Genomic DNA, 22571 nt, shown 5'->3' on the forward strand with positions numbered 1-22571 from the left:
TCTGTCAGTTTTTTTTCAACTTGTCAGTTTGAATGTCCCTTTGGTATCTTTCGCCTCTATTTTACAAACCTCTAAGACATATTTCACCCAAGGGAAACATTCTAAGCATTAAGCAAAACGTACTGGCATACGCTGACAGAGTATTTGTTTAAAATAAATAGAGAATGTGTCCCCATGGACACAGATGATGACCCCGCTTGCATACAACATTATAAAGGGACTTAACTCAAGAACAATAAAAGTGACGCTACCCAAATTTGTACTTGATCTTAGTTTTGTGGTTATAAGTATTGTGTATAGGTTTCAAGTTTGGTTGGGGCAAACTTTAGTTACAGAACGGAAACTAAAAATTTTGCAATTTTTCGATTAATAAAGGGGCATAACTCAATAATGGTTAAAGTGACACTACCCAAATTCAACTTGATCTGTGCTTTATCAGTGGAAGGCAAAATTAAACATTGCATTGTATAAAGCATTGATTGTAGTTGATTCAACTATAATCATGGACAAAGGAAGATAACTCCAATTTTAAAAATTACTTGAACAATGACATCATTGATATTTTTAGAAAAAAAATGAAAAATTTAGCAATTTTTCCATTTGTAAAGGGGCATAACTCTAGAACAGTAAAAGTGACGCCACCAAAATTCAAACTTGATCTGCATATTGTGGTAATAAGCATTGTGTATAAGTTTCATAACATTTGGTTGAGGCAAACTTAAGTTAGAGAACCGAAATGAAAAATTTTGCAATTTTTCCATTTATAAAGGGCATAACTCTAGAACGGTTGAAGTGACCCCACCAAAATTCAAACTTGATCTGTGTTTTGTGGTAATAAGCATTTGATAACATTTGGTTGAGGCAAACTTAAGTTAGAGAACGGAAACCAATTTTGGGACGTACTGACAGACGGACAAGGGTAAAACTTAATGCTTAGGCGGGGGCATAAAAATCTTCTCTAGTAAACTAATTGTCTCAATTCATTCATTTCAGCCTCATGAATATGCACATTTGAGTTCGCAATTCCAATATATACCCAACCCCGCTAGAACAATCTATGTTTATGACAAACAAACTATAAAAAGACAACAACAGTATTGTTTCTTTATTAGGTTGAAATGTTTTGATGTTCTGCAATAATATATGACAAAGTTCTAACAGCATCAAATACACAGAGCTACAATGTAAAACCTTAAATGAAAAGGAGATACAATATTGTCCAATGTACATATCAAATTCAGCTTTCTATTAACCACTTAAAATTAGCAAGGACATCTTCTCAGATAAATTCAAATAGCACCATTACTGTGAATATTTAATGTGAATCTTTTTGTGCTTACAGAATCCTGTAAAATATGTTAAATATCATCTGCAGGTGTAAACCTTATGGCTATTTTAAAATCTGCGACACTTGAACTATTGGCGTCATCATATAACAATCACTTTTGTAATGTTGTGTCAAATATTTATTGTTATGATGTCAATATTATACAGGAATGTTTGTAATGGACAGTAATGGCGGACAGATAGCGATAAGGTGTATTACTTGTAGAAAGCTACAATAATTATGTGGATTGTGAAATTACCGCTAATGCATAAATTACTGGTCTTTTATGTTTGTAAAATTACAAATTATCAATGGTGCTATGCCATCGTTTTTTTAGTTTGTCTTATATTTTTGTATGTAGAGCAAACAAAGATGAATCAAGCTTTATTCTGACATCATTTTTTTTTTATCGCAGACTTTCATCTTGAAATTCCCTTTCAAGATTGATTGTTTGCTTAACATCAAGTGGCAAATATTTCATGCATATTTAAAACGAGAACAAATTTGCAATTACTTTACAAGACTGATTGTTTGCTTAACGTAAAGTGGCAAATATTTCATGCATATTCAAAACGAGAACAAATTTACAATTACTATACAAGACTGATTGTTTGCTTAACGTGGAGTGGCAAATATTTCATGCATATTCAGAACAAGAACAAGTGGCAAATATTTCATACGTATTCAGAACAAGATCAAATTTCCAATCACTTTACAAGAAGTAGAGTCTATCTGACAATGCAGGATGTGGAATCTTTCTTATATTCTGGCCAACTAAATATGCCAATTTGTGGGCATACTGACAAGGCGCTGGTACACGTATTGTGCCCTGAAAATAAACAAACAAAAAAAGGGTGATTAGGTATCTTATTGAGCAAAATATAAATTACAAATATTTCACTAAACAACACAAAAGTCATATGTAAACCTCCATGAAACATAATATTTATCATGATTGTCAAATAAATTGAAATCATGTTTTCAATTTGTTCCATTGGTTGATATAATCGAGCGTTTGATTTTGTCATGCTCAATGGATTCCCCCCCCCCCTTTTTTTTTTATTTCCGTAGAGTTTGTTATTTTTGTTAATTTCTTTTTTTTCTTACATAAGTCATAAGTGCCAAGTAAAAAGTATTCAAAAACAGTTTGCATGTTTGCATAATTCTTAAATAACTTATATGTAAGAATGTTTTACTTACTGGCCAGTTGTAATACAGATGGCATAACTTGTAGCTAAGTCTTTGAAATCTGTCTGCAGTAAAGCTTGTGATAGTGTTGAAGATAACATTATAGTGTGTGGGGGAGACAGTCCCCTGGCGTACTGACTGGGACACCAAGAAAAAGTCTAACCTGAAATAAAAGAAGTACCAATGTTTACCAGCTATATTTGGTAAATAGAGGTATTGTTGCACAAAATAGTAGGTATTTATTTTTTTTTTAAATCGAACAAATATAAGGTTTGCATGGTAATAATTGATGATGAACAATCTAGGGAAAAGTCAGAAGGATTACAAAGAAAAGTTGAAAATGTTAAGAGTAGGGAATATATTTAACGATAAAAAAGATGCATACCTAGGACTGTTCTTTTTTAATTAAATAAACAAGAAAGACCTCCAAATCTGTTATAATGGATACTTATAGTAAACACTGAAATAAAGATTTTCCCTCACATATTTCACAAGCTAATATTTTTGAAAACCATAGGTTATATAATATAAGGTTGCAAACCTCCCTGCAAATTTGATGTTTTAGTGAAAATCCTTTGCGGAATATTGAATCATATCAATCCTTTGTCTTTGATTTGTCTTGTTTGACCCTTTGACCCTTCATTGTATGGAAATCTTAGAATATCAAGGCAGAATTATTTGAGTGTGCTTTTTGTTCCTAAACAATTATTTCTTGTTTATAGGGTGAACCGTAAGATTTTATTTGTTATTATTTATGCACTCAAAATTTAAATATAAGTTTTTTATTCTGTGTGTGTGTAAAGGGGCAGGAATGTTTTGTTTTTTTAAATCACATACTTTTGCCTTAAGAACAGTAGACTTACCATTCACTTTTAGTGAGGGCTGTATCTACGACCATCCCTGGTGTAGGATTACTGTAACTATTATGGTTTTTGAAGAAGAACCTTTGACTAATCCTCTTCTTAACTATAACTACTGCCATCTTTGGCCTGTAATACAAATTTGAACATGATAAGTTTTCCTTAATGTTTTCCTTTACAAAGACTCTGCGACTCTTTTCACAAAAAATCTTACGATTAAAACTGATCGTAAGTTATAATGAAATGTGTATGACTTACAAGTATTTTTACTCTTAAGATTTTTTGTGAAAAGAGTGGCTGATCATTGTTTTAATATGATATTTGAGCCAGGAATGCCAGTTTTGTCAAATGTAAGTACTCAAATACCTTAATGTCAACCAATCAGTGTTCCTGGTAGGTTAGAAACAAAATTACGTTTATCTTAGTTGGAATGAACTAAGTATTGTATTGCAGACATTTTAAAATTAGACTCACATATCACATCTCAAGAGTCAGGAGTGTATGGTGTAATCAAACTGATAAGGATTTTTTTATGACTTCTTCATTGTAAAGATCAAAGCAACTGTTAACAGCCAATAGCTTATCCAATTTGTACTAGTTATAAATTGTTTTTTAATTTTTTTTTAAAATAAGACCCAATTTAAAATTCTCAGTGATTCTTAAATGACTTTTAAATCTTTAAAAAAAATAAGTTAATTTAAAATTCTTTATGACTAAAAACCTACGGAACATCTGGATACAAATCTGTGGTACAGTCCTGCATCTGTTTGACTTCATGTTGCATAACCATATCTAACTGTCCATCACCAACACCGTCTCGATACACAACAATATTTCCAGGCAAATAACCATTTACTTCATGGTACTTCTTTAGTCCCTCTGTACAGATAAAGACAATTAATAATTTAGTGTTCATTGGATCATGCAATATTTTTTTCCAGAATTTCAACAACTTAATTAAATATTTTCTAACATATTTTTAATTTCCTACTTCTGTCTTTGTTTCTAGTAATATAGCCTATCTGATTGAAATATTGATCCTGTGTCTACAATTATGATATGTTTACACAATAAAGAGTGCCAAATCTACCTTAATAGAAAAAGGATATGGGGTATCCCTCCATGACACAAAATCAGTACATGCACAGCTAAAAAAAAACACAAAAAGAAAAGGAACAGCACTTTTATTGCTGTTCTTCATCTCAAAGTCACAGTTAGGCCTTCAACACGGAGCAAAAAAAAACTATGCATATTGCCTTAGTGGTTTAATTCATTAGCAACAGGATTTATTTGAAGTTGATTGTAAAAATATTGTAACATACCAGCAAACTTTGCATAAATGCCATCAATTAATTCCTGTCCACTTAGTTGGGGAGTAACAGAGGAATAGTATCGAGTACATTCCCTGTTCAAACTACAGACAACACCAGCATATGACTTGTTATTCTTTTTGTCATGGAACACATCTATACCAACTATCATTAAACCATTAGTCATGCCCTGTAAAATTAAATAAAGTTATACACAAGATTTACAAATTGCATACATTGATTTTTTGGCCACAAGGTACTGAATCTTTTAACTGAAGACCTTTTTGTAAATATCAAGATTATTAAGAGCAATATTCCTAATAATTGTCCAGTAGTTCATGGTAAAGTTATCTGTTTATCCTCTCAATATTCTATTTCAGTTTGCACTATCCTGGTGACATGGATTAATGTGTGACATTTTGACAAGTCCCCTCCACAAAAAATGGCTCCCAATTGCATATTTTTCAGATTCTCATACTCATCTAAGGCATCCTCATTCATACAAATTCAATTTCATCAGAAATGAAGGTGGTATCCCAGTAACAAGAATTAATATGGGATATCTTTAAAAGTCCCCTCTCCAAATAAAAGGTTTCCAATTTTGTGCCTGTACCAGGTTCAGACTATCTGGACCATGTGCTGTTCGTTTTGTTTGTATGTTTGGATTTTTTTAAGAGTAAGGTGTTAGTTGTTGCTGGTGTCTGTTGCACTGTGTGGTATTTTATAAATTTAATTTTCAATCACCAAATATATAAGTGATGCCTTAGCTTGTATATAAAATAAAATAGTACACCTAATTCCTTCAATGTCTATACTTTTTACCTATATACAAGTTCCACTTCATGTATCAATCAAAAAGCTTGGATGGCTGATAAAAGTCTTGAGTTTTTTTGGTGTCATTGGGTTACTGTCTCATTGACATATATCCTAAATTTTCTTAAAACTTTATATACAGGGATCCATATAAATCAGGCAGAGAAGTTTTCAAGCTGTCCTTGGTGCAGAACCTCTCACTTAGTAACTTACAGGCAAACATGCTACCCAGAGTTTTCATCCTATAATACAGATTCTCTGCCTTTAATAACTTACAGGCATGCATGGTACCCAGAGTTTTCCACCTATAATACAGATTCTCTCCCTTTAATAACTTACAGGCATACATGGTACCCCGAGTTTTCCACCTATAATGCAGATTCTCTCCCTTTAATAACTTACAGGCATACATACTACCCAGAGTATTCCACCTATAATGCAGATTCTCTCCCTTAATAACTTACAGGCATACATGCTACACACAGTTTTCTACCTATAAATCAGATTCTCTCCCTTTAATAACTTACAGGCATACATGCTACCCAGAGTTTTCCACCTATAATGCAGATTCTATCTCTTTAATAACTTACAGGCATAGATGCTACCCAGAGTTCTCCGCCCAGCTTACAGTTCAGCTGGATAGCAATATTAGTAGACACAGACTGGAGCCGTTGTTTCTTCATGATTGTTTTGCTTAGTACTACCTGACTTGGCACTGCAAAATATAAATTCAGTTATTATTCATATTACATGTAAATCTGATTTTACAGATTTCACTATCTCTAGTATTATAAATTCAGAAATCATTGTGATGTTTTTATCATTAAGTCATGATAGGTTTCCCAAAAAATAAAAACTTGCATTTTAAATATTGATAGCATTTACTGAAATCGCAATATAGTTTATCTCATCATTTTGTCTATTGTTCAACATTATAGCCGCCATTATAAAGCCAAGAGTGCTGAAAAGGGCATTAATTACCAACAGGGTACTCAGGCTCCCTCCATCAATAGAACATGGCCGCCATTATAAAGCCAAGAGTGCTTAAAGAGGCATTAAACACCAACAGGGTACTCAGGCTCCCTCCATCAATAGAACATGGCCGCCATTATAAAGCCAAGAGTGCTGAAAGAGGCATTAAACACCAACAGGGTACTCAGGCTCCCTCCATCAATAGAACATGGCCACCATTATAAAGCCAAGAGTGCTGAAAGAGGCATTAAACACCAACAGGGTACTCAGGCTCCCTCCATCAATAGAACATGGCTGCCATTATAAAGCCGAGTGCTGAAAGAGAAATTAAACACCAACAGGATACTCAGGCTCCCTCCATCAATAGAACATAGCCGCCATTATAAAGCCAAGAGTGCTAAAAGAGGCATTAAACACCAACAGGGTACTCAGGCTCCCTCCATCAATAGAACATAGCCTCCATTAAAAAGCCAAGAGTGCTGAAAGAGGCATTAAACACCAACAGGGTACTCAGGCTCCCTCCATCAATAGAACATGGCCGCCATTATAAAGCCAAGAGTGCTGAAAGAGGCATTAAACACCAACAGGGTACTCAGGCTCCCTCCATCAATAGAACATGGCCGCCATTATAAAGCCAAGAGTGCTGAAAGAGGCATTAAACACCAACAGGATACTCAGGCTCCCTCCATCAATAGAACATGGCCGCCATTATAAAGCCAAGAGTGCTGAAAGAGGCATTAAACACCAACAGGGTACTCATGCTCCCTCCATCAATAGAACATGGCCGCCATTATAAAGCCAAGAGTGCTGAAAGAGGCATTAAACACCAACAGGGTACTCAGGCTCCCTCCATCAATAGAACATGGCCGCCATTATAAAGCCGAGTGCTGAAAGAGGAATTAAACACCAACAGGGTACTCAGGCTCCCTCCATCGATAGAACATGGCCGCCATTATAAAGCCAAGAGTGCTGAAAGAGGCATTAAACACCAACAATCAGTTAAACATTCACAAGACACTGAGAAAGGAAAGTTTCTAGTGATAACCTACCTGGATGATCAAAGACACTGAGAAAGGAAAGTTTCTAATGATAACCTACCTGGATAATCAAAGACACTGAGAAAGGAAAGTTTTTAATGATAACCTACCTAGATGATCAAAGACACTGAGAAAGGAAAGTTTCTAATGATATCCTACCTGGATGATCAAAGACACTGAGAAAGGAAAGTATCTAATGATAACCTACCTGGATGATCAAACACACTGAGAAAGGAAAGTTTCTAATGATAACCTACCTGGATGATCAAAGACACTGAGAAAGGAAAGTTTCTAATGATAACCTACCTGGATGATCAAAGACACTGAGAAAGGAACATTTCTAATGACTACCTACTTGGATGATCAAAGACACTGAGAAAGAAAAGTTTCTAATAACCTACCTGGATGACCAATCTAATGATAACCTACCTGGATGATCAATCTAATGATAACCTGCCAGGATGATCAATCTAATGATAACCTACCTGGATGATCAATCTAATGATAACCTACCTGGATGATCAACACAGCAGAATTTCTTGATAGCATTATAACAATCTTCTCTACTGGAAGGTAGTACACAGACTGCCAGCTGTGTGGTAGATTCTACTGTCTGTCTCAGACCTGTGATGTAAGACATGTTTCTATCGTCAGGTAATTCAACCCTGAAGAAATTAAATAATGGTCAAACATTTCCTTACTGATTGTGACATGTGTCATTGATAAACATTGTAAATAAACAGATTTAGCATGTACTGTGCATTCATTTACCTTATATGGGTATCAATTTTCGTGTATTGAGAAAATATATTATTGTATTTTTTGTGGATATTTGATTTCATGGTTTAGAAAAGTTGGTATACATGCATGAAGAAATATATGTAGCTCTATAAGTATATGAACATTTTTAAAATATCATTTCAATGTAAAAAAAAAATGTTTTTTTGTTACAAATCATGGTGTATTGTTTTGTGTGTATATAGGTCATGCTGCCCATCAAGGGCTTTAAATTAGAACAATAAATATTCTAATCCTTATTTTTATATAGAAAATTTGTACTTTATTGAACATTTAACCTTTACCCACCAAATGCACAAAAATCAGTACCCCCATATAATTATGAAACCACAGTATGTCAATATATTCTTCACATTCAAATTAACAACTGAAATAGGTATGCTGCTTCTTTACAAAAATAGTGAATCCCCAAACTTATATGTTGTTTTAAGACTTTCATAATAACCCTGGAATCCAAATCAAATTTGTAAACATATTTCTGATAATTTAAATCTTTTTGACTAAATTAATTAGATGCAAACCGCTGAAATGTAACAAAATAACTCTGAATAGACCGATCAATGTCTGGTTCAAAATAGTTTACCTGTCACCTGAACAGGTAAATTTCAGCTGTTTGACAACTAATTAGCCTTGATTAAAATGAGAAGGTATTAAAGTAGGGGTTGTTTAGATAGTACTTAATGATCATGTCACTTTTATGACCGGAAATGTGTGGCTGTTAAAGGCAAAAGGTTGGGTCAAAAGATCGCGAATTATGTTAAAATGACCGTCTCTTAAGAAAGCCTTGAAAACTAAAAAATAGATGACCGTTTCATGCTTTGCCCAGCCGGACTTTTACCGGACATTTTACAAACGTCCGGAATATATGACCGTTTTGGAAGCCTTGCCTTGGATATGTTTTTTAGTAATTCTCTGTAACCACCAACCAAGTTGCGGCATGCATAGTCTCAGATTTTTTGAAATTTTGTTTGTTGGTAGCTATTGACAAACATAATTGTTTATGTCCATGTTTTTTGAGGTAGAAAAATGACCATTTTCAGTCAGTATTCATGCATACATTTCACTTTTGATGAATATTGTAACATTTGTTTATCAAAATATAACATTTACTTAGTAAGATGGAAGATAAAAAATAATTCTAATGAAAAGGGGAGAAGGTGGCAACACTGATTAAAATAAGGGAGTTTTCATTGTATTCAAGAAGGCAAATTATAGGCATTTTACATGAACTAATTACACATTTTTGCATCCACACCTATTTACATTAAAGTTATTAATGTAAACTAACACTGTTGCCTAGTAATAATTTATAGTTAAAGGTTTGGGATTCAGGTTCCTAGGGTGGTTGCTAAGGGAACCTAAAAGTGATTTTTTTTTATTTTATAAAATAATTTTGCCCTTATAATTAAACTATCTCATAAACTATGACAGATAAAGGATGAAAATCAATTGAAAAATGTTGCGCATTCAATAACTTTAAGTTTGATCTAAAGGTTAAAGGTTATTGATGACCTTGACCTTTGACCTTGAGTCTTTTTTTATTAGATTTTGTCAGAAATGGTTACAAATATACCCATACCTTGAATTTTAAAAATGTTCAGAACGATTATTGCTTTTATTTGGTAACAAGGTTAAATGCTAAAGACCAAGGTCATGTCAAATTTTTTAAGATACGACCCTTACCTGATATAAAAGTACCTAGCAACCATACATTTTTGGGTTCAGACTAATATGAACTGTTATATAGATCCTTATTGAAAGGTGAGGGGTCAATATCGTTACCAAAGACTTAAGTGGCCATTCTCATATAGATGGATAATGCCTAGCAATCATCAATGTTTTGATCCCTTGTGACAAAATTCCGTAATTTTTACAATAAAGGTAATTCTTTCTTTCAATTAGAATGTCAAATTCCTTTTAAGCACATTTTACTCCTGTGTATTTCAGTTAATCATCAACCACGCTGTCTCCTGTTCTGGACTTAAAACATCACAGATATTTTTTGTGTGTATTTAGTGTTCATGAAACTTTAAATCATACGAAATAAGTACTAAGGCTGTTTTCCCAGGCATATATATATATATATATATATATATATATATATATAGGTTTACAACAAGAGCATGTCTAAGGTTATTTTTACTTTCACTGATATTTCAAAATATATACTAACTAACCAAAAGTGACGCTACCCAAATTCGTAATTGATCTGAGTTTTGTGGTAATAAGCATTGAGTATAATATTCATAAAATTTGGTTGAGGCAAACTTAAGTAAGACAACAGAAACCAATTTCGGGACGTACGAACGGAAACGAAAATTTCAGCAATTTTTCCATTTGTAAAGGGGCATAGCTCTAGAACGGTAAAAGTAACGCCACCAAAATTCAAAATTGATCTGTGTTTTGTGGTAAGAAGCATTGTGTATAATATTCATAAAATTTGGTTGAGGCAAACTTAAGTTAGAGAATGGAAACGAAAAATTCAGCAATTTTTCCATTTGTAAAGGGGCATAACTCTAGAAAGATAAAAGTGACACCACCCAAATTCAAACTTGATCTGTGTTTAGAGGTAATTAGCATTGTGTATAAGTTTCATAACATTTGGTCGAGGCAAACTAAAGTTAGAGAACAGAAACCAATTTCGGGACGTATGGATGTACAGACAGACTATGGTAAAACTTAATGCCCCCTCCACTACGGCAGGGGCATAAAAATACAGTACATATACATGTCCAAATTATAGTGCAAATTATATTAATATTTTATCGAAAGATTTTTATTTGCACAGTATCGAAATACAATAAGCATTTTAATAAAATAATGGTTTCTCTAAAAACAAAAATAGCTAGTAGTATTTGATATTTCCAAAAAAATGAAGGAATAGACAACCTGGGACCAAGAGACTGTATTATTCATGTAAGTCCCAGGTGTGACAAATTGTCATTAAATAAATTAATAAATAAACAGTAAACTGTTTTTTGGCTATTTTCTAGAAAAGTATTATAGATTTGATTAAAATGTTAGTGGAAATAGATCAGCCATATACGATCAACAAATAAGTTAAGATAACTTAATTGGAAATCAATTCCTTAACATATATTATCCATGAATAATGATTTTTCTACCTTTCTGCGTTTTGGGTTTTATTTAAACTGCATGTTTGATATCAATTTTTTTCTGATTTTTGTCTCAATGAAACCGAAAATATATTGTTGCTAGGCACTTTTCCAATACAAATAAATGGTTGCATGGCAATTTTCCAATATTAATGAATGGTTGCTAGGCACATGTAAACTATAAATGAATGGTTGCTAAGGACTAGTGTGATAACATTCACCCCTGACCTTTCAGGTAGGGTCTATGTAATAATCCATACAGTCCTGAATCAAAACATATATGGTTACTAGGTTCTTTTGTATCAAATAAGGGTGGTTGCTAAGCACTTTTGACAAGACCTTGACTTCTTACTATTGATCTGTAAACAAAACAGTGGCTTTAATCATCCTGAACATTTTCCTCATGTATTGTTTGGTTCTTTTTATCTTTTCTTACAAAATCCAATTAATATACGCAAGGTCAAATTTCAAGGTCATCTATGACCTTTGACCTTGGGTTAAATTGAAGGTCATTTAATGCTCAATAGTTTTCACATCATAGTCATTCAATAGTATACACCTATTGACTGGTTATGAGGGTAATAGCAAGTTTGTTGTCCCTGAGATACCCACTATTGCTCGAGGCGAAGCCGAGGGCAATAGTTAGTTTCAAAGGGACAACAAACTTGCTATTACACTCATAACCAGTCAGTAAGTGTTTTATTATACCGAACAAAACAACATTCTAAAAAGATTACATACACCACTTGTAAAAAAAAACCAAATAGTCACATAAACATGCACAAGGTGAACTATCAGGTTTTTTTTTTTTTGCTCGTGTGGTATTTGTCAATATTTTATTTACTGATATCAAGACCAGGAATCCTTGTGTAAAAATTCCTGTGCATAAAATGATATAATAAACGCTAGCTATCATATATTACCATTCACCAAAGCAATCCCAGATTATGAAGACAATGACACCCCAATACCATACATTTGTTATGCTTTAGTTCTTAAAATATGTCACATAGATTTTCTGGTAAGTAATATATTTAATTTGAAATAACGACGACAGACACATACAGATTATACCGTTTACGATATTTCAGAGTTTAACGTTGCCAAGCGCACAAATCCAAGCAGAATAGCCAATGACGTCATTGTTGTCCAATAAAAAAATAGTATGAAAAAGTATGGGAAATATGTTTATAAAACTATTGACCGGGGTAATAGCCTTTGAAACTATTGACTGGCAAATAGTCTGTGGAATGAAATAGCACAAATATTTCATTCTTTTTTATATAGAAAAACATACTGAGGTATAATAATAATTACTGTTTTCGGGTAATCTTAATAACATGGTCGAAATTCTGAAAAAAACTAAAATGACTCATTTTGGTTTCCATAGAAACCATCCTAGCACCCTGCATCCCAAATATTTTGTTGAAAATTATTGTCTAGAAACATCGATACTTTATATTTATAACCACAACTTAAATGGAGGTGGATGCAAAACTGTATATTTTGTTCATGCTGAATGTGTATAATTTGCCTTCACAAATACAATGAAAAATGACCTCTGCTCCTGTGGTTGTGACAATATTCAGCCAAATGTTTTTTTATATATGACGTTGCTTTTATGTTTGTTAGCTATCATGTTTCTGAAAAATATTAACAAATACTGGTTTTGCTTCAGAATGACGGCAAAGTAGTTGTTTTTTCAATGCTAAATTCCCCAAAATGTACGTGAAAACACATTGACTTGGTTGACATGGCATTTTTCTTACTTTTTCACCTAATCATATGGTCAGGCTTAGTTTCAGGAAAATTGGTGACTATGCGTGCCGACCCCCTATATGAAATGGTTGGTGGTTACAGAGAATTGCATAACATGCCACAATAAGATAATCTAGAATATAGAAATGTTACTTTTGGATTATTTCTAAATTCCTCGGTGACTCCAACATCTCATATTATTATAGGTCTAATTAGAAGTAATGGAATATACGGTATACTATAAATTCAGAAATTATTGCAATGTTTTTATTAATGCGAATAATGCAACTGTGTGAGTATCGTAATAATAAGAACTTGTATTATAATACCAGATACATATATCTGTATGCAGATTTTCATTAAATCAAATAATTAATCTCGCATAATTTGCCATTCTTAAAAAATTGCAATAACTAATACATGCAATAATTTCTGAATTTACAATCTATATACAGTAAAAGGAAACAATTTTATTTTTCAATTTAATTATTTACTGCAGTACTTACACTACAGGTTGTGTAACATGAATTCCCATGGGAGGTCCAACACGTTTTAGAGCCTCAATGAAATCTACAACTGTTCCACGATTCTTTTTAGAGAATATAATGACCCAGTTTTTCAGACTGACTGCTGTTGTCAACAGATTACTTCTCATGTCTTTAGACCAGTCAGGTTTTGATTGGTCATATCTCAACTAAAAATGTAAAAAACGGATAAATATTAAGCTTCATTTATTTAATTAATACATTGTCTTACATCATGCTTTTCCCTTTAAGGATGTACTTATGTGAAATTAAAAAAATCTAGAATTTAGAATTGATACTATAAGTCAGAAGATCATTAGTTAAGGAACATAATAAGCTAAAACTATTGATAGGTTATGGAACTCCTTTTTGAGATATTTGATTTTTTTTTTAAATATCGGGAAAATGCTGCCTCGGACTTTTTCCTTATATTTAGCTTTGGCATTATTTGCGTCACAAATCATAAAAAGAAAAATCTAGAATCTGCTTAAATTTTGGTAATGGCCTTTTTATGAGCTATTGAGGTCTTCTATGAAAAGAAAAGTGGGTGATATGCGGCAATATATTTTATATCCTGTATCGTAGGAAAAAAACCCAAGGAGTCCAAACATCTGACTAAAATTCCTAAACCTGACCCGAGTACATCCTTTACATGTTTAAATTGCATATAAATGTCACAAACCGAGATACATGATATTTTCAATGCTTTGATTAGTTACCAATTTATACCATCAATAAAATTGAGAATGAAAATGGGGAATGTGTCAAAGAGTCAACAACCCGACCATAGAGCAGACAACAGCTGAAGGCCACCAATGGGTCTTCAATGCAGCGAGAAACTCCCGCACCCGGAGGCGTCCTTCAGCTGGCCCCTAAACAAATATGTATACTAGTTCAGTGATAATGGACTTCATACTAAACTCCAAATTATACACAAGAAACTAAAATTAAAAATGATACAAGACTAACAAAGGCCAGAGGCTCCAGACTTGGGACAGGCGCAAAAATGCGGCAGGGTTAAACATGTTTTTTGAGATCTCAACCCTCCCCCTATACCTCTAGTCAATGTAGAAAAAACAAACGTACAACAGTACGCACAGTAAAACTCAGTTTAAGAGAAGTCCGAGTCTGATGTCAGAATAGGAAACAAAAGAAAATAAACAAAATGACAATAATACATAAATAACAACAGACTACTAGCAGTTACTGACATGCCAGCTCCAGACCTCAATTAAACTGATTTAAAGATTATGTCTTGTATGTTTCAGCAATACCATAGAGGTAGAATGGATACCTTGTATTTTATGAGTTTCATGGATAAAGAAAATTCAACTTATACATCATTATTTTTCTTCTGTTAAGCTAATGTATAATAGAGACTGATTCATCGTTCACGGAAAATTTTCAAATTAAAAAGAATGAGTTCGAACTGACTTTTAAATTTTTTTACTATATCTATTGAATTATTCCTCTTAGTTTTAAGTAGGTTAATTTTAGCATCAGCAAACCTAAGTCCATCTAGGTTTGTTTGTAAAGAAAACCTTCCATGGCATTAATAATACCCTTTAATACCTATGATCAGTGTTCTCCCCAGAGAATTTTGAAGGTGCTTTATGACAGGCTAGGTGTTTAATTATGTACCCTTTTTATAAATTATCATAAGATAAAATATAATCAATTTAAACATATATTAAACACATTGATCATGTTGATATCAAAGTCTATTTATAAACAGTTAAAATTAAGGTAAATACAGGTAAAGGATAGACTGGAGTCAATCAATAATTGCGTAATTCGGTGTAATATTGATTTTCTTCTCAGCGGCGATCTTTAATTTTACAAAAGTTATCAACAGTTCCTAATTAAATATGAAAATTAATACACTGCATGATTATCTTTTAAGGCACTGCGTTGGAATGTAAGCGCTGCAGGAACGACAAAAATATTTGGAAGGTGCTGTGGGACCGCAGCATCATATTGGCCTGGGGAGAACACTGATGATGTTAATCTAATACCCATTGCTATCCTATTTACCTGTACATCATTTTGTCTGATGATTTCTGGATCCAGCAGTTTAGCTTGTATTTCAAGAGCCTTATTTGGTATTCTTAAATTCCAATCTTTCATCATTTTTTGTACATCTTTATTCCTGTAAACATAAAAAGGTGTTCTAATTCTATATTAACTACAGAAAATGTGTTAAATACTTAGCATTTCTTGTCAAGGAAAGACAGGGATAGTTCCATCACCTTGCACAACTTATGTAATTTTAATAACATAGTCTTCTTAAAAAGTATGGTTATACATATTATTTTGTAACATGAATTTTTGAGGATAACTTATCATAAACAAATTCCATGACATTGGCTGGATAGGATCTGAAGAACGTTTACATCATTGCACTATGTTGTTTTAATTATCAAAGGTTACATGATAAACTCAGAAGATACAGATATTAAGCCAGTAGCATCTGGGTTTTGATTGCATTTCATGAAATCTTTACCCCCAAAAACCCTATAAAGAATTAAAATTTACAAAAGGATTCAATTTCAAAACTATGTGTATCTGAAGGAGAGAAAGCTATCCATAAGGGAACATTGGTAAAAGAAGAACATTTTAAAGTCATGAAACATCTAATGTCTTGTCAACTCTGAGGCTGTGGGTTTCAAACCTCTCTTGTAGCAATATGTATAAAAAAAAATAAGAAGATGTGGTATGATTGCCAATGAGACAACTCTCCACAAGAGACCAAATGACACAGAAATTAACAACTATAGGTCACTGTACGGCCTTCAACAATGAGCAAAGCCTATACCACATAGTCAGCTATAAAAGGCCCCGATATGTGTTTGCCTCTCGATCTGGATTAGTTTATCCCAGGTTTTTGGTATTACTTAATCTTTAGTTTTCAATGTAGTATTTTGTGTACGGATGCATTATTAATCGTTGGATACCAATTCGTGGGAACAGATGAACCACAAATTTAAATGTTCAACGAATTACAAATTTTCTATAGGCTTGTATGCCGACTTGGGAAAAACCACGAAATTAAATATCCAGGTACATATAAGTTTTCCTCAATCCACGAAGATTGGTACCGACGAAAGTAGATGAATCCACAGTATTTGTTCATCTTTTTTTTTTGTCATGGAGTTGTCAGTTATTCTTCCACTTATGAGTTTTGAATATCCTCTTGGTAACTTCAGCCTTTTCTTTTAACCCTTATTACCCAACCCATTCTGTGGTTCATTCCAAATACGTCAGCTTCCTCTACCAATAAACTCTGACAAACATGATATAGCCAAGTGGCAGTAAAAGTCACCAACAAACAAACTTCTCATTGTCTTTAATTTGATTGTATAAAAATTTTACAGTAAAATCTGTGGACCTAACTCTGGTATTGGAACATAATACAAATATTCTTAGTAATTCGACCTACTTAATTCCAAAACCTGTCAAATATCAACAAAATCTTTCATCAAAACATAAAATTTAGGACAAGTTTCACAGTAAAAGCTTAAACTTACGTTTGAATCTGTTGTACAAATTCAGTAAGGGACAGAACTCTCTGCTGAGGTGCAACCCTTGTTAATGCCTGAATACTAGTTTTGGCTTTAAAATCATTTTCTACTTCATTTGATAACCCAGTGACGTAACACAGTTGTGGAAGCAAGATGATTAGACCAGTCCTTCCAACTCGTTTATCTTTTTCCTTTGGACGACTTATTAACATTGGTTGTGTCTCATCTAGATCAGTTATATTATACTGCTTCCTATAATAATCTGCGTAGGATATTGTCTCACCATTCCCGAGTTCAAAAGTATCTAACGGTGTTTTATCTGAATCAATATCATCAATGAGATATGTCTTGTTGTTGTACCTGTCAAATTTTTCGAAAAATTAAAACATTTATAGAATAACTAATTGAAGAATTCAAATAGAGAAAAATATTCAACGAGTGACCGAACAACACATTAATTCACGAATGCGCGTAGCGCATGAGTTAATTATCAGTGTTGTTCGGTCACGAGTTGAATATTTTTCGATATTTGAATTCTTTGATTAGTTATTCTTTTTATTACATTGGCAAATGGCTTTTTTTAATGAAATTAATGTAGAAAATGTAAGGAACTATATCTTTTTTCTACGCATTCACAATTTGTTTTGATCCGACGTTATCGACGTCTTGACAACGCCTATTGTTGTATGACGTCAGAGAGTGAAATAACCACGTTTATTTCACATGTGAAATTATCGGTTTTTATTTAACTGGGAAATCAATGTAATTCATTGCTGCCAATGTAATAAATGTATATATTCATGATATTCTAAATGTATGTATGTGAAGGTAATTTAAATTATTAAAATAGATTGCCAAAAACTGCAAATGATCCCCATTAATAAATCATGGGTTCATCAAGGTGTTTTAGAAATGGTTGTGTGACAGGATTGTTTACCTTGAGTTGTGCTTAGCCAGTCATTAGCAGTTGAGCTAGGTTTAGTTGTCTTTAAGGAAGCTTTTTGCCAATTTTAATCATTTGAGAAGCAAAAATACTATGGTAAGATATAATAATTTTAGATTTTTGCATGCTTTTGAAACAATTCTAAATTTGAATATACACAATCAGTAAAATTTCAAACTTTGCAAAATATGTGTAACATTACTTGGAATAATAATAACAATAATAATAAATTCTTTATTTAAAGAGGGTAATTAAACTCAGTTAGTTATAGCAAACTAATCTTCCCTGAGGCCCTAAAGAAAGACATACATATAGAAGGCTGTAAAACTCATTGGTGTCTAATGGAATTTTATCTGAATCAATATTTTTGTTTGTCACATCTATTCTATTTATGCAAGCTCATGTTTCATTACTTTCTTAAATATTTATCAATTTGTGAATCTACTCTATAAAATCTAAAGTCACCTGGTGAGAACAATTGCACCAATAAACTGTTTTTTACATTTATCCCAGAACTTATTATCTCCATCTTGCTGGTGTTTATAAAGGTGATATAGGTTAGTCATCTGTGTCAATATACTGTCAGTTTGTAGCAGTTTGTGGGCCACATCTAATAGCAGAAGGTTGCCAGCCTCAAACTTCTGAATGGCTGCCAAAAATCCTGGTATAATATCCATGCTGTAATAAATATTTTGTCATACTTCAATGTATAATCAAAATTCTTCAATCTTGTCAGTATTGAATAACATGAAATATTTAATTAAGATTTTTGTTTTGCCCCTATCCCCAAATAGCTAATATTTTCAGATTAGTTCTAACTAATATCAAAATAATTATTTTACAATTTCAACAGACATTTCAACTTGGTCCTCATGCAATCAAGCATTTTTGCATCATTGGCTTTTAATATTGGCACTGGCTACAATTACTGTGGATTCATTATTATTCGTTGGCTACTAATTTTTCGTGGATTTCATGGTTATAGGTTAACCACGACATTAAATGTTCAACGAATGACATATTTTATATAGGCTTGTATGCAGACATTGTAAAAAACCACGAAATTAAATATCCACGGACATGTAAGTTTTCCTTAATCCATGAAAATTGGTATCTATGAAAATACATGAATCCACAGTACCTGCAAAAAGTAACAATAAGAAATAATTATTGTTACTCCTACTCTAATTGCCGAAATGTGTCTAAGGACAGGAGACAATAATTTCATTTTTTATTGTTACCTGCAAAATTATACATTTACAAATTATGTCTTTTCTGTGTTTCACATCGGGATACTTTGTACTGTCTTCTTGTCATTGTCCCGTATAGGTTTTTTTTTTAACAAATTGATATGACCGAAGAGAAAATTATTTATTGAACAAAGTAATGATAAAATGAAAGCACATTTATATATATTTACAATTCTGTTCGATATTTATTTTGGCGGCACTACCTGCACATCAAGAAAGTAGCCATAGGTGGGATTTTGAGGCCAACACACTTTAGGTGGTACCACTCCAGACACCCGTCGCAAATTTTAGATCCATATATATATGCATGTCTATACCGCACAATAAGCAGTTCCATTCTGAATACACCACTCTCGAGGTTTTTTTTAATGAATAAGTTACACCGGTTGATCAGAGATCAATCTGCATAGAGGAAGTCATCAAACAATCAAACAATCAGTGCTTACTGTGATGTAATAGCATAAGCACAATTGTGACATTGACGGAAGAATGAACAAATTCGAAAGTGGTCTATAGTGCTTTGTTTTAATTGACTCCGTTTGGCAAAAGTGAACGTCAAATACATCTGGAAGTTAAACCATATTAAAGTTTTTTTAACAGATTGTTGGCAAATCAAACATCTTTTTTAGACCAGTGCCTGTCTGAATATATTCTGCAGGTAACAATAACTGCAGGTAAAAATAAAATAAATATATTATTGTTACTTGCAATTTCCGTATTTCTCTGTTCGGAAATACATTTCGCCCATTAGTCTCTTAAGTAACAATAACTATTTCTTATTGCTACTTTTTGCGGGTAATCATAGCCAGTGCCTTTAATATTCTTTGGTTTGAGAATTTAGAAAAACGCTTCTGACGCACCGTCTATTGAGCGATATTTTCATCATTAGACATATACATTTTGTACTTCTTTATAAAACACATAATTTTTTGTAGTTGTTTGTAAAAAAATATTTTCTGAGTTAACTTGACTGGTTTGAAAAGGAAAATTTGTCCCTTCCAAAAAATTCTTTTAGCGGAGCTGATCTCATAGATAGCACAATAAAATGATAGTCTGATGACTTGCTTGCAGATGGATGTCATCTCTGATGCCACTGTGGTGCTTAGTAATTATTATACTAGATAAATGGGTCTAGCTTTACTCAGAAATCACTCAAATAAAAGCTACAGATATTTTACCCACATTACCATCTTTTCATAAAATATTTTTGTGTAAGACTTTTGCTGATATAGATATAGGAAGATGTGGTATGAGTGCCAATGAGACAACTCTCCATCCAAGTTACAATTTATAAAAGTAAACCATTATAGGTCAAGGTACAGCCTTCAACACGGAGCATTGGCTCACACCGAACAGCAAGCTATAAAGGGCCCCAAAAAATTACTAGTGTAAAACCATTCAAAGGGAAAAACCTACGGTCTAATCTATATAAAAACGAGAAACGAGAAACACGTATGAACTACATAAACAAACAAAAACTCCTGTCTTAGGACAGGTGCAAACATTTACAGCGGGATTAAACGTTTTAATGGTACCAAACCTTCTCCCTTTTCTGAAACAGTAGTATAACATCACAACATAGAAAACCACACTATAGAATATCAATTGGAAGGCTTAACTCAATCAAAAAACGTAAATTAACACACAATGAACGAATAAATTTGACCTGTGACACCTGAATGCAAATACACAGTTAATAAAAAATTACAAGGGATAAATAATTAAAGTCAAAAGTAAATAAAACAGGTTTAAACAAAGTTAAAGTATGATATCACTGTGAAATGTCAAACAATTTTTAGAAAATCATCACTTTTGAAGAAACCTGTGTCATAGAATACACAGGTAAATGAAAATAATTTTGTTGGTAAGTATATGATTGTATATGATTATTAATTCAATTAAATGAGGTATTTTATATTAGATGGATTGGATATAAGCTTAATGTCCAGTGGCAAATATTTCATGCATGTCAAGAACGATAAGAAGTTTGAAGGAATATGGTCTTGAGTCATGTGCTTGTAAACATTGTAATGTTTGATAGATTTTATTTAATCAAAGAACCCAAAACTTGCCTCCTCGTACCCTTCTCCTTCCACAATACTCGGACTCAAAATTACTGGATACTTTCTTTACTTACCGATAGGTTGTATCTGTTTTTCTTAAGTTCTGATTATAATAGTTCCTTCCTATCTGTTCACTCCCAAGCATTCTCTGTGCTCTAGAAAATAAATTTATATTTTAATTCTACTGACTTCTAACGATTTTTTGTTCTTTTATTCCATATCAAAATGATGGAATCAGAAATTTACAGACAAAAAATGTAATCTACTGATTGTCTTCCTTTTTAACTTACTTTACTATATTTCAAAACTAATTTTACAATCAAGCAGTTATATACTAAGCTTTCTACAATGTCACAATTCGCCGTTTCAGAATCTAATGCATTCTGGGTAACATTTTCAAAAGTGTATACCAAAACGTCTTGATTGGTTAATAAAATGCTTTGCTGAGAGCAGCCTGATACGACCACTGAGGTCGAACCCTGAACAGTTGGTGCAAGTTTGGACACAATATTCAAGCTTGATACTGTCTGAATTTGGATTGTGATAAAATTTTTGACATAATATAGGTTTCTGACACAAAACAAATGTGGTGAAAAATCTTAAAAATTTGAAATGGGTTGAAATATTTGTATTAATTTTCAATTGAAGATTTCTTGCAATTGCACAATACTGTGCAATTGGATATTTCTTGCTATTGGGCAATACTATGCAATTGAAGATTTCTGGCTATTGGGCACTATCATAATGTGCTATTGCGCAATACTGTGCAATTGGATATTTCTTGCTATTCTGCAATACTGTGCAATTGAAGATTTCTTGCTATTGCGCAATACTGTGCAATTGAAGATTTCTTGCTATTGCGCAATACTGTGCAATTGAAGATTTCTTGCTATTGCGCAATACTGTGCAATTGAAGATTTCTTACTATTGTGCAATATTATGCTATTGCGCAATACTATGCAATTGAAGATTTCTTGCTATTGCACAATACTATGCAACTGAAGATTTCCTGCTATTGCGCAATAGTGTGCTGTTGCACAATACTTCATATAATAATTTACACTTCATGTTTGGTGTGTATCTCCGGCCAT

At 32.8% G+C, this 22571-nt stretch overlaps 1 protein-coding gene across 3 annotated transcripts in view; it reads right to left on the reverse strand.

Moving 5' to 3' along the window:
- Positions 1–1090: 1090 nt before the first annotated feature.
- The window catches only part of LOC127712516 (piwi-like protein 1), a 46398-nt gene continuing 24917 nt past the window's right edge, over positions 1091–22571 (reverse strand). For all 3 annotated transcript variants that reach the window (XM_052218991.1, XM_052218994.1, XM_052218993.1), the window contains 12 exons: positions 21555–21635; positions 18633–18845; positions 17231–17584; positions 15738–15852; positions 13686–13873; positions 8021–8172; positions 6089–6213; positions 4698–4875; positions 4101–4254; positions 3379–3504; positions 2528–2678; positions 1091–2156 (listed from right to left, as the gene is read on the reverse strand). In XM_052218991.1, coding sequence (XP_052074951.1) covers positions 2040–2156; positions 2528–2678; positions 3379–3504; positions 4101–4254; positions 4698–4875; positions 6089–6213; positions 8021–8172; positions 13686–13873; positions 15738–15852; positions 17231–17584; positions 18633–18845; positions 21555–21635 — 1954 coding nt within the window. In that variant the 3' untranslated portion in view covers positions 1091–2039. The remainder of the gene's footprint in view (positions 2157–2527; positions 2679–3378; positions 3505–4100; positions 4255–4697; positions 4876–6088; positions 6214–8020; positions 8173–13685; positions 13874–15737; positions 15853–17230; positions 17585–18632; positions 18846–21554; positions 21636–22571) is intronic.

The sequence above is a fragment of the Mytilus californianus genome, unplaced genomic scaffold (assembly GCF_021869535.1).
Source record: "Mytilus californianus isolate M0D057914Y unplaced genomic scaffold, xbMytCali1.0.p SCAF_8, whole genome shotgun sequence".
NCBI lineage: Eukaryota > Metazoa > Mollusca > Bivalvia > Mytilida > Mytilidae > Mytilus > Mytilus californianus.